The sequence below is a fragment of the Oncorhynchus masou genome, chromosome 29 (genome assembly GCF_036934945.1).
Source record: "Oncorhynchus masou masou isolate Uvic2021 chromosome 29, UVic_Omas_1.1, whole genome shotgun sequence".
Taxonomy (NCBI): Eukaryota; Metazoa; Chordata; class Actinopteri; order Salmoniformes; family Salmonidae; genus Oncorhynchus; species Oncorhynchus masou.
Genome location: NC_088240.1, coordinates 41,790,074 through 41,802,286, shown reverse-complemented (window position 1 = coordinate 41,802,286; position 12,213 = coordinate 41,790,074). Strand labels below are relative to the sequence as shown.

Sequence of the window (12,213 nt, the reverse complement as noted above, 5' to 3'; positions counted from 1 at the left end):
CACGAACCAGCGGTTTCTAATTTCCCTTATTTTTCTCTACAAGCTGGCAATCCCACATCACAGTGGGGATGGTAGGCTGTGTGTGCTGAACAGCATGCTGTGTGTAAACTCTGAGTGAGGGTGAGAACTGGGCAGTGTGTGTGTGTGTGTGTAGCCTATACTCTCAGTGGGCATGTGTGTGACTCGATCTGCTTTGTTTTGTGCTCAGTGGGAGCCAATGCTGAGAAAGTAGGCTGGATACTGCGTGTGTCAGTCTGACCTACAGAGGCGAGTGTGTCCTTAGTCACCCCACTGCAGACAGCAGGAAGTGTAATTAAAACCAGCAGGCCCAGTGCAGTTCTCCTCTCTCGTTCTTTTCTTTTCATATCCTGCTCTTTTCTCTTATTTGTCTCTCTCTCTTTACTCAATACTCATTTCTTGGTCTAATGAGGATGATGCATGAAACTTTATGACCCAATACTAATATGTCTCCAAACTCAATACTTGCTCAGTGTGATATTTCCACTAATAGCATGCATAGAGAGAATATTTGTTTAACTGTATTTACCTACTGTATGTTTTGGTAGCCACAATTGACCCATTACATAGGCTTTCCTTGAGGATTCCTAGGAGGTTTCCTCCTTTTTTTTGTAACTCTTCCAGGGCATGGATGTTTCTCTCCAGTGGTGGGGTATCCATAACTAGTGGTACCTCTAGGATGATGATGACACCAATGGTTATTCCCAGGAGCATGACAAAGTGTTGGGTTCCTGTTTTTTTGCGTGTTTAATGTCTCATTTGTTTTTGCCTGTTTTCTTTCCCTCTTTTCTCTCCATCGTCCTGCTTGCTTTACATTTTGTGTCTGTAAGTATATTACTATTTTTGTCTCTCACAGGTAGATATCGTTTTTTTCTCTCGCTATCTCGTTCTCCTCTACCTTACACCCCCCCCCCCCCCCCGCTGTTTACCTCTTGTCTGTGACATTTGTGCGATGTATTTCCCAGTTCCTAACTGCACTGCACACCTATGGATCAGACATCCAGAAGGGATGTCAGAGATTTGATCCAAAGAGTCCCCCCCACCCCCATCATCTCCTTGCAACACTAGCCATGCCCTGAAAACCAGATGTGACTTATTCTCAGACACCCACAAACTACAGGAAGTACTCTTAACTGCCATGTAAAAAAACAAACATGTCAACTGTGACCAGCAGCAATGACTTTGAAGTACAGACGCCCGTGGCGAGACTGTATTTAAACGGTGGTAGCTCGGCTGGCAAGTGACTGTGTTTTGACGGGCGCCTTGAAAGTGGCAGTCTCGTCTGTCGCTCTTGGTAACTGTGCCACTGCCATGCACAGTCAGTCGCTGAGCTACAGGTGGCAATCCCACTCTGCTGTGCCAGTGCAGGCAACCATAAGCCCTCTCTAACGTGATAACAGGGATAGAACATCAACAGGGTTAGGTAACCACTTTATTTAACCACGCGATCACAGAAACTCACAGGGATATATATATATATATATATATATGGACGCTCCCACACATTCAGGCATTCCAACGCGAGCTTCAGAAATCCCTCACCTAATGTGATAATACCACATCAACAGCCGCTAGATAAACCCTTTATTTAACCTGGTGAGAATGGCTCTGGACACACACAAACAAGCTAGCTGACCACCTTCTGCTATTTTCTTCTTTCTTCCATTTCCTTTGGTTCATGTAACTCAAATTCAAGTGGAACTGTTATGTCTGGTTTAGCCAAAACTTCCAACAAGTCGTCTGAGGGTCGTCACTTAGCCGCACAAATGATTTGAAATGACACTGTCAAATTGAGAATCTGAGATCAATGAAAACGTCAGTAGCTTAGACCTAGGTGTGTGTGTGTGTGTGTGTGTGTGTGTGTGTGTGTGTGTGTGTGTGTGTGTGTGTGTGTGTGTGGAGACGCACACATTGTACAATAGGAGGAGGAAATGATAGTCCTAAAAAAAAAACTTTCCAGTTTCACTGGCTCACCCAATGATGCTCACTCGGCGGTGGCTAATGTGCGCTCGTGCCAAAAGCCTCTGTAAAACAATGCTTTTTGCTCAATAGGACAATTTGGATGTTGATAAAATGGGGCAGGGAAATTAGAGGAAAATCAAATGAACTCTGATTGCTTTTATTAGAATTTCTTTCCATTGCGACCAGTAAAAAAGAAGGGAAAAAAAGTGTTATCTTGTCACGAGAGGTACTGGATCCTGGCAAATAGGTTCCGGACCCTAGTGTTTGTGTTGACACGGCATGCTCTTCAATGCAGGATGGGTGTCATGTTTGGCTGATAAATTTACTAAAATGGGATTAAAATAGACATATATTATTTGTATTATTTAATATTATAATATTATAATATTAATATTAATTAATATTATTTGTTTTAAATTATACTGTCAATCGTCCATAGGAAACCTATGGGAATCATAGAAATATAGGTAATAGAAAAGACATTTCCATGCAAGTTGACTTTCGGTGGTTGGTCCGGTGGCCATCTTTGGTAGTAATTCGGTACATCAATTTACATTTCAATGACGTACCAGCTCAATTGCAGTAGTCTAAAGCGGATATGTCCTTTCTATGAATTACAGTTCTATTATGTAAGTGACAACCACCCTGTATTTCTAAAGGTATTATTAAAGGTACTGCTCTCTGACATCTTGTGTTCCTGTGTGTTCCTCCCCTACAGGAGAAGGAAGGCAGGCATCCTGCCCAGTCTGGAGGACCTGCTCTTCTACACCATCGCAGAGGGCCAGGAGAAGATCCCCGTCCACAAATTTCTCACAGTGAGTCATACACACACACACCATCCTAACCCATTTTCATTATTAGACACCATTGTTCTCAGATTATTTGATGCTGTAACCATCATCTTTATCAACATTATCATCGTTGTTATCAGCATTATTATATTTACAACATCCTATTCAGAGCGACACAATTGCACATCACTATCGTAATTACATTTTTAGTAACATTAACTGCATAAGGTTACACTGATCATGCTACATACTTCAGCACCACCACACAGTTTTCCATTGGTGCCATCCACATGATCATATTATTGCCATATTCATTATCACGACGGGTTTATTTCATAAGCGTTGGATCGCTGCTGCTGCCCAGTCTCCTGTCTAGAGATAATTGAAGTGAGTCCTCAGACAGAGTGATGGGGAGGTGGTTGAAGGGTGTGAAATCTATCCCCCCCCCCCGATCACGACATTTAGCCATTTGTCCTCTGTGTCACACATCACAGATTGAGGCGCTGCCAAAAGGTTGTTGACACACACACACACCATCCTTTATTACTCCAGCTTATCGGATCTTATTGGGCTATTTATCACCAGTGTCCTCTTCACTGCTTTCTTTACACCCTTCTTTTACACCCTTCCCTGGGTAGGAGGAATGCGTAACAGAACCTTGCACACATAGTTGTTTTTTGTGGTAGGGCATTCTCCAACGTTCTCCTGTGTCTCCTACTCAATCCCCTTTTTAGGGAACTAGGAACTGTGCCCATCTTCTTAACCAGGGATATTGGGTTAAGAACTGTGCCCAGCTTGGATTGAGCCGTAGCCCCATAGTATATCAATGAGTTGTATGACCCAATTTAGGCATACTGTAGATGATTGGGATAACAGCTCCAGCAGGCTCTCCCCGCTGGTGGGCGTGCTGACCTGCTGTAAACGTCCTCAAACAAGTGTATGACCGTCTAGTTCTGAAACTCAAAACGTTTCTGTTGTGTGCCAAGGGAAAAACTGTCAGGGGAAATAGGGCTGTTGTGTATATAGGTGATTCTGTTGGAACTTAGTCTGACTATCGCTGTTATGATGCCAAGAATCACATATGCCTCTATTTACAGCCATTGATTTTTTTTCTTTACAATTTCATGAAACAAATCTTATGGAGAGAACTATTTTCCTGACAGTTTTTCCCAACGCGGCGATAAATGTAACGGCATAGGAGAAGAACTGTGGGCCAGCATATGATTAAACACACTCACGCACCCAAACCCACACGCCGATTCTGACACAATATTAGGAACACTAGGTGAATACGAACATGTACACACAGTCAAATAATAGCCCCTGGGTTTTACGGGAGGAAACGCAGCTTCGTGACTCTGCTACTTCACAGCTTCTCTTCCCCAACGCACATGTGGATTTTGAACCAGGCTAGGCCTGTGAGAGGTTTTGCTGAGAAAGCGGCTTCCCGTAATCATGTGGCAACCTCGTGTTTGAGCGTCCTAACTATAACGATGAAGTTGGGGGGGGGGGGGGGGGGGGGACATATTTGCCTTTATTCTATATTCGAATATCGGTGGAATTATCGTCTGATATCAGTAAAAGGCCAATATCGGCTGATTTTAATATTGGTCTTTAGGTCCCAGGTCTGGTTGTGCTTTTGCCAACTTCATTTCTATTTGGCATGACAATCAGTGACGAGTTGCCATGATGGCACAAACAGTCTCGGGCTATATACAGTATATACTGTCTTATCAGGACTTTGTTTTTCAGGACTTTGCCCGTCTTCTATAACTGTTCTTCCAGGCCCGCTTGAATAGCTTCCTTTCCTTGAATCCTTTCCTTCACGATCACAGAGAGCTAATCAGGTCTGGTCAGTGCTAATAAAGGAGAAGAGACTAGGAATGGCCGCTTTTCATACGCCTTTCAACACCAAGGATGGTTTTTTTTTTTTTTTCTCCCCACTTTGGACCCACCAATGTTAACTGAGTTTCTGTGACTGCTCAGTGCGGGCTCACCAAGTCTAAACCAGAGTTGTGACTCTTCCCCCCCTCTGCAGGCACTAAAGGCCACGGGACTACGCACAGGAGATCCCCGGCTGAAGGAATGCATGGACACCCTTAAAGTCACCCTGAAGAACACCTCGGACGGAGTCATGCTGGACAGAGACCTCTTCAAGAAGTAAGTGTTGTTCCCCGATGCGAATCAGAGACGCTCAGTAGTGTTAAAGATATATGTATTGATAGAGTGGGGCAGGAATATGCTGTTGGCTATGCATTACTCTTTTCACAATATTGTACCCACCCGAACAAGGCTGGCTTGGATATTTTCTTTTCACATCTTTCAGCACTGTTCAAGCAACTATGGTGAATGCCTAACCCGACCAGCTCAGCTCGGCTCGTCTCAGTAGTGTGAAAAGCCCTAATGAGGGATGATTGAATCATGACTGTGAGTCGACGTGTCTGTGCAGGCAGAGCTCCAGTTCCTGCGCGTTTTCCTCATCATAACAGCTCTAGCTCATGAATCATTCAGCCCGTCTCTTCTCTGGGTTAAGATGGAATCCATTATTCACGTCTCGCCCGCCTGTGCCAAGCTAGAGGAAACCCAGTGATCTACTTCCTGCCACAATGTCACACGGCCCAGATTGACCCTAATTGTTGACATCCTGTCCTGAACCTTGTCACCTCAATGGAAACTAACTAATCCCGGTGATGTCACTTTGTTTCTATGAGCCACACGTTTTAAAATGCATTGTAAATACATTATAGGTATTTATGCATTGTTAGAATTTCTTACAATGAGCCATGGTGAGCTATTATTAATGTTTATAGCATGTCTTTAATGAATATTACCACCTCTGAGTAATGCTATATGAATGCAGTTGTCTTTTGGCCACAAAAGTCTGTGACGATGAGCCCTGTGCTGTTACGAATGCGTACAGGAGGTCGTGTCGTCCGCTATGCCATAGTGAACGTGACGTGATAATAGGCCATATAAAGTGCATTCATAATGCATTATAACGGGGTGGCTTAACAGAGAGCGTAACCCCAAACCCTTCCAGAACAGGTTCTATCAGACCGAGACCCCCACCAGAGCCAATAGGATGTCGGTCAGGCTCACGCATAGCGCCATGACACAGGACATCATGTGCTCACGGCAGCATGTGTTATGTTATAGATTTGACGTCTTTACTATTATTCTACAATGTAAAACCCTTGACTGAGTAGGTGTGTCCAAACTTTTGACTGGTACTGGTACAGTGTGCAATATGTTTGGAACCTCAAATTGCAATAAACTGGCGGTATCGAAGGGCAATCCATATAGAATCGCAGTATCGACGCATAAGTATCGTGCTAATATCAGATCGTGAGGTCCCTGGCAATTCCCAGCCCTAGCGTGTACCCCCACCCCCACCCACACACACACACACACACATGTCCCCCATCTTACTCAAAGACAAACAAGCTTGGTTACATCCACGAGCTTGTTTACAGCCACGTGCACACTGGGCCTGACAGTTGTCATTAGCGACCAACGCGGTGTCTTATTTCTAAGCTTCTGTGGCGAAGGGAAATTACTTAGCAGTGCATGAGTACACTAATTTGTTCTCCCTTCCTCATCTTACTTAACATCACGCTCTGGACACCGTTAAGCTACACTGCCCTAACTGGCCAATTAGCAGAGGGGTTCCCAAACCTTTTCACCCAGTCCACCCTTCCTGCATTGGGGAACATCCCACGTACCATGTCTTACTATTGGCACAAGTACCAACTGAACAGGACACAAACTGTTCACACCCCTCTTGTTGGTGGAGAGAATTTTGCAGGGAAATTTTGCAATTCTACACATTTTGTTATGGGGGGGGGCAGAGAAAATGTTGCTGTTTTTAAACCACATTTTTCTTGCATTTCTATACATTTTGCCATGTCTAACATGTATTCATGTGATATATTTTAGCGACTCAAACGTTACAACAAAATCTATGGGCTGAATAACCAGGCAAAAAAAACAACATTTAGTTGACATGGGCTAGTTGATCTGGACATTTCTAACAAGTTATAAATAGCTCTCTAAGGTTTGCAATGACTGATATGACAAGAGGAAAACTGGTGATGCTCTACACAATTTCGAAATTGCATTCTACTATTACAACTTTCAAGAGTATGTTGAAAGCTGGACTGAGGTAAAAAAAAAAAAAAAACACTGACCAGGCACTTTCATTCTCTCTGTTGTCACCCGCTGAATACATTGTGGGTGTGGGTGGTAGTAGGCTGGCCAGGTTAACATTGACAGGGCACTGTGTAAAACGATTGGCTCTGTCCACTCGGCCTTTCTGCTGCTGATGGACGTTAGACTAGACAGGGGGTCCGGACCTCCTGGAGTAGCAAAGTCAAACCACAGAAAGTCTATGTACTGCAGTGTTCGGTCGTAGGCTCAAATGACTCCGTTGATTGGCGTGCGGTGCTTGCAACATCAGGGTTGTATTCATTAGGGCACACTGTATCAAAACGTTTTGTAACGGAAAAACGTTTCTTTATTGGAGAAGGTCAGGTAGTCCCTCCCTGTTTCTAACGTTTGCTGCCTAACGAATACGACCCAGGGCTGCATTCTGAACATTGCAAATGGTAATGGCTTGTGTAGAGCTCACATGTTTGCTCGGCTGGTGCCGTGTCAGGTGTTCGCTGCCTGCTTTTCTGCCCAGTGTCACCCATCACCACAAATGAAATGTCAAATATCTATGTGTGGCAATGGTCATCTATTTTTAAGACACAGGGGCAAGGCGGAAACGAGTGATGGCACTACGATACAGTCGCACTGAAACTGGTCCGTCTGTCTGGAGCCAAACTGGTCTCCATGTCCACACGCCGTGCCCAGTTATGCCCATGCCAATCTTCCTGTTTTCATCTGCATCAAGAGGAAGTGCTGCTTGGTACAATAGTTGTCCTTGTGGTTTCCAGAAAAGTCTGTGTGCGTATACAGTTCATTCTGGGTGGTTCCCTAAAGACAACCCTTCTGTTATTCACCCCCCCCCCCCCGGAATAGTTTGTCCCTGGAACCTTTCTGTAACAGCAGCCTGCGTGCTGAGTCTCCAAGGCCTAGCTTATAGCTCCCTGAGGGACGTGTATGTAAATGATTGCAGCAGAGGGATGGTGATGGAACTATGGGATGTCTGTCTCCTGGACACACCTGGGTGTTATATCCTTCAATGTGTTAAATGCTAATATTGGCTAGCAATGCAATCCTGAGGCCTGGCGGCACGTTGAAAACAGTATTTTAGATGCAGTATGGTTATCGATTTGTTCTTCAAGGATGGAAGAGCTAGGCCAGGTCTCAAGGATCTTTAGGAGTAAGGCAATGCATCTCAGTGCTAGAGGCGTCGCTACAGACACTCTGTATCACAAGCGGCCGCGATTGGGAGTTCCATAGGGCGGCGCACGTCGTCCGGGTTTGGCTGGTGTAGGCCGTCATTGTAAATTAGAATTAGAATTTAAATTAGAATTTGTTCGTAACCGAGTTGGATAAGGGTTAAATGAAATAAAAATAAAATGATCAAACATGCCACCTCACTTTTTTCTTTTTAGTAGAGGCCATATACTGTGGTCGTTGAGATGCGCATCTTTTTATGAATGTTCATGTAGCACTCACAACGCTACAGTAAGTGAGTTTTGTTTATCTTAAGTTAACCAGGCATGTGGCGTTGGCGTTAACTGAGAGCATCTGGGAATACTTCTATTAGGCCTATGTTTCCCCCCCACTTACCCATAATGTTTTTGTGTGTGTGCATGCGACGCGTTCATGTGTTTTTTCGTTTGACTATCAATTAGTATTTCATCCCGTGGCCCCAGGCTATTGTTAGGTTCTAAACCAAGAGCACAAACTCGCGGACAATTAGTAAAGCTCAAACCAAGTGTTTGTTTTTTTTCTTCACCCACTGGGTCACACAGCTGCATAAGACAGATGTATTTACACAAGCGCTGGTATTTAAACGTTCATCCTTACACATCTGAACAGCTAGTACATCTCTGTTACTAGAGAGGACTTCGGTGATGCATGGTCTTTCTCACCTCATCTGACCTGACCTCGGCCCATATTCCTGACTTGTACCAGACTGTGGCCCTTTTCCTTCCCATTTATCCCTGATGTCTAACAATAACATGTTCCGACCGAATGTAAACATTCTACATTCCCCTCTCTCCCTCAGTGACATGAATAAGGATATTTTATATTTAAGTTTAGAAGTCAGAACTCATCACTATAAAAAAAAAAATTTTTTGTTAGTTTAGTGTCTATTTTGTTCCTCACCATGGCTATGTTAGCTCCATGTTAACTACCTGAGCTAAGAGGGACTCGTGCCATGTAATGTCCAAATAACCTCTACCACCCTCCTTCCTCCAGATGTGTCCAGAGCAACATAGTCTTGCTCACCCAGGCCTTCCGCAAGAAGTTTGTCATCCCCGACTTCCAGTCCTTCTCTTCTCACATCGACGAGCTCTACGAGAGTGCCAAAAATCTGACCGAAGGCCAGGTTGGTAATCAGCCCATCCTGGGGGAGGTGGGTGGACGCCATCCTTCTCATTGTTCCTGTAGTCTGCCTCTTCACCTTTTTTTCTTTGTCTTCCACCTCCTCTGTGGTATCGTCAATGGCAGATATTGTGCGTAGCTGGAGTTTTCTTATGTATCCTTTTCTTCTGTGTGTGTGCTTACCTGTACACGCTTAGAAAAAAGGGTTCTTCGGCCGTCCCCATGAACTCAAAAGTGTTCTACCTGGAACCAAAAATGGTTCTCCTATGGGAACAGCCGAAGAACCATTTTTAGGTTCTAGACGGCACCTTTTTTTTCCTTTCTCAGACTGTATGTATTTTTGACAAGGGAGTCTTACACGAACAGTTTGGATTACAGGTGTTGGAACTATTTTTCTCTCCACCGCAGGTTGCAGACTACATCCCCCAGCTTGCCAAATTTAGCCCAGACCTGTGGGCCGTGTCTCTGTGTACCGTGGATGGACAAAGGTTAGACTTGCGCCTCACCCCACCATTATGTACTCACAAAGCTTTTATCATGTGATTGAGACAGGGTTATTATTATTATTATTATCTTTAAGACCAACAGTTGGTAAGTTGGTCAACAGTTGGCAACACTGAAAATGCACATGTGTCCCGCTATTTAACATCTGCAAATTTACCCAGTGATAGGATATCTCAAGGCCTGAACTGGGATAAGGGCCAGCTAAACTTCCAGTAGAAGCCAAACATTACGATGTGGGGTCCGCAGTTTAGTTCTGGCGCACTCATTGATAATAGATATGGTAAAATAACAACCAATCTTCGGGGGTGTTTGTGTGTTTTTATATGTCTGTAAAGACACTATCTCTCTTTATGATGTTTGCTGTAGGATAGAAAGTCATAAAGATAACATTGGAATGAGGTGTTTTATTTGTTCGGTTTTTATGATTTACAGCATGTTGAAACACCATGATGCACTAAATTCGGAGGGGCAGCTATCTGGATGCCCCTTAGCAGCTCTCCTTTTCTTTCTCTGTCATTCTTACTGTCTTTCTCCGTCTTATCTATTCCCCCTCTCTCTTTCAACCTATCTCTTCCTCTATTTCTGCTCTTTATCTCTCTTTCCTTCTACCCGGTCTCCTTTTTGTCTGTACTCCATCCGCCACAGTCTTTCTCCCTCTACCTCGTTTTCACTTTCTTCCACCCCCTTCTGAGCTTCTCACTTTTCTGTGTCTCCTCTCCCCGTCTCCTTTAATGACGGCACATGAGTGACGACGTCTGGTCATAGTGACCTTTTGTAACAATATGTTTACTCGCTCACGCCTCCCCCACTTGATTATATGGTTTGAAATGGTGTTGACAGAGCCATCATGCGCTCCAGATATTGCACACTGCTTTAGTGTTCAGCCGCAACAAGAGATCCTCCCCAGTTGAATAGTTCCTGCATGCACACAGCGGTTCTTGGCATAGTTGAAGCCAATATCTGCATTGAAATGATATTTTTATGAACAATTTTCTAACTGTCCTCAAGCCGTTCTTGTGATATCAGTGTTATTATTACCTTAACAAAGCTTCTCTCACATCAGTTTATCATGTGATGTGATGACACGTAAAGTCAAATAAGGTGAATCTGGTTTGTGATGTGTAGGAGGCCTTAAAGAACAGGGAAGTGGGACTGGATTTACCTGTACTTAACCCTGCTTTTGTTTCTCCTCAGACACACGGTAGGCGACACCAAGGTCCCCTTCTGCTTGCAGTCGTGTGTGAAGCCGCTGAAGTACGCCATCGCGGTGCACGACCACGGCACCGAGTACGTGCACCGCTTCATCGGGAAGGAGCCCAGCGGCCTGCGCTTCAACAAGCTCTTCCTGGACGAGGACGGTGAGGGACCAGTTTGAATCCAAATCACAATATAAGTTGAATCCAGATCACACCGTTAAATTCTGTATCCCTGTCATCAAATGTTATTTCAAATCAATACAGGTCAGGTAAATAGGCAGGTACAGCATCACTGTGTCGAAGTTGACTGTTTTTTTCCACCTGTGTCCAGACATCTAAAATAAATAAAAAGGGTATTTTTCTGAGCAGTATGAAGTAGCTAGATCAACGTACGCCATAGCTGCTTTGCCTTTGAAAGCCCCCGTCCCCTGTCCTCTCGCCATCCCCTTTGTTTGATTGTTTTACCTCTTAAGTGCTTTTGATGAAGAGCCCACAAGTGATGTCTCTTTCTCCAGTCCCCTCTGTCTACACATCGATGCCTCGAGCGTCATCATCCATCCAACACGGTTATAGATGCCACTGCTTTCTAACTGCTCTTCAAGTGATGACGCATCCACCGCGGAATACAAGGCGGGCTGATTGGTTGTAAATGTTGACATTAAAAAGAGTGGGGAGAGGCCCTTACTTGCACCACACCAACCCCAACCGCCTTAGTCTTTTTTCAATCCAACTTGGCCTTTCGGCAACTGTTGCTATGGCGATGATGTGTATAGTAGGGGTGGGCTGACGTATGATGAGGAGTCGGGGGTCTCACACAGTGTCCTCCTGCTTGCTTTTCCACCTATGATTCTACATCTTGCTCCCTCGTAGAATACCAATAGAAAGATCAATGGTGACCCGGGAATAGAAGAGAACCTGTCAAGAGTCCCAAAGGGTTGTGTGTGTGTGTGTGTGTCCAAGCTGGCTATACGGAAACCTCAATGTTTTTTCCTACACACACATTATGTAGTCAAAGTAAAGGTGACCTTCATTCCCTCAACACATTTGACTACCAAATGGAGGATACGTTTCACTGTCCTCCTCACCCCAAGAAATAGGATATGCTTGTGCTGGTAAATCAGAGCAAACGATAACTATACATTTGTATTGGATATGTTCAGGGGTTACCTCCTCCATTTCAATACATTGACAACTCTGTTAAATTTGCGCGCGTCATAAAGATACAGTATGTGATGATGTGC

At 44.3% G+C, this 12,213-nt stretch overlaps 1 protein-coding gene across 8 annotated transcripts in view; it reads left to right on the top strand.

The window, feature by feature from the left end:
• The window catches only part of glsb (glutaminase b), a 63,845-nt gene that overhangs the window by 14,412 nt on the left and 37,220 nt on the right, over window positions 1-12,213 (top strand). For 4 of the 8 annotated variants that reach the window (XM_064944954.1, XM_064944953.1, XM_064944958.1 and 1 more), the window contains exons 2-6: window positions 2,699-2,795; window positions 4,810-4,931; window positions 9,147-9,276; window positions 9,681-9,760; window positions 10,971-11,134. In XM_064944954.1, the coding sequence (XP_064801026.1) occupies window positions 2,699-2,795; window positions 4,810-4,931; window positions 9,147-9,276; window positions 9,681-9,760; window positions 10,971-11,134 (593 nt within the window). Of the gene's footprint in view, window positions 1-2,698; window positions 2,796-4,809; window positions 4,932-9,146; window positions 9,304-9,680; window positions 9,761-10,970; window positions 11,135-12,213 lie in introns of all 8 variants that reach the window. The other 4 variants (XM_064944952.1, XM_064944951.1, XM_064944956.1 and 1 more) reach the window with 1 other exon arrangement.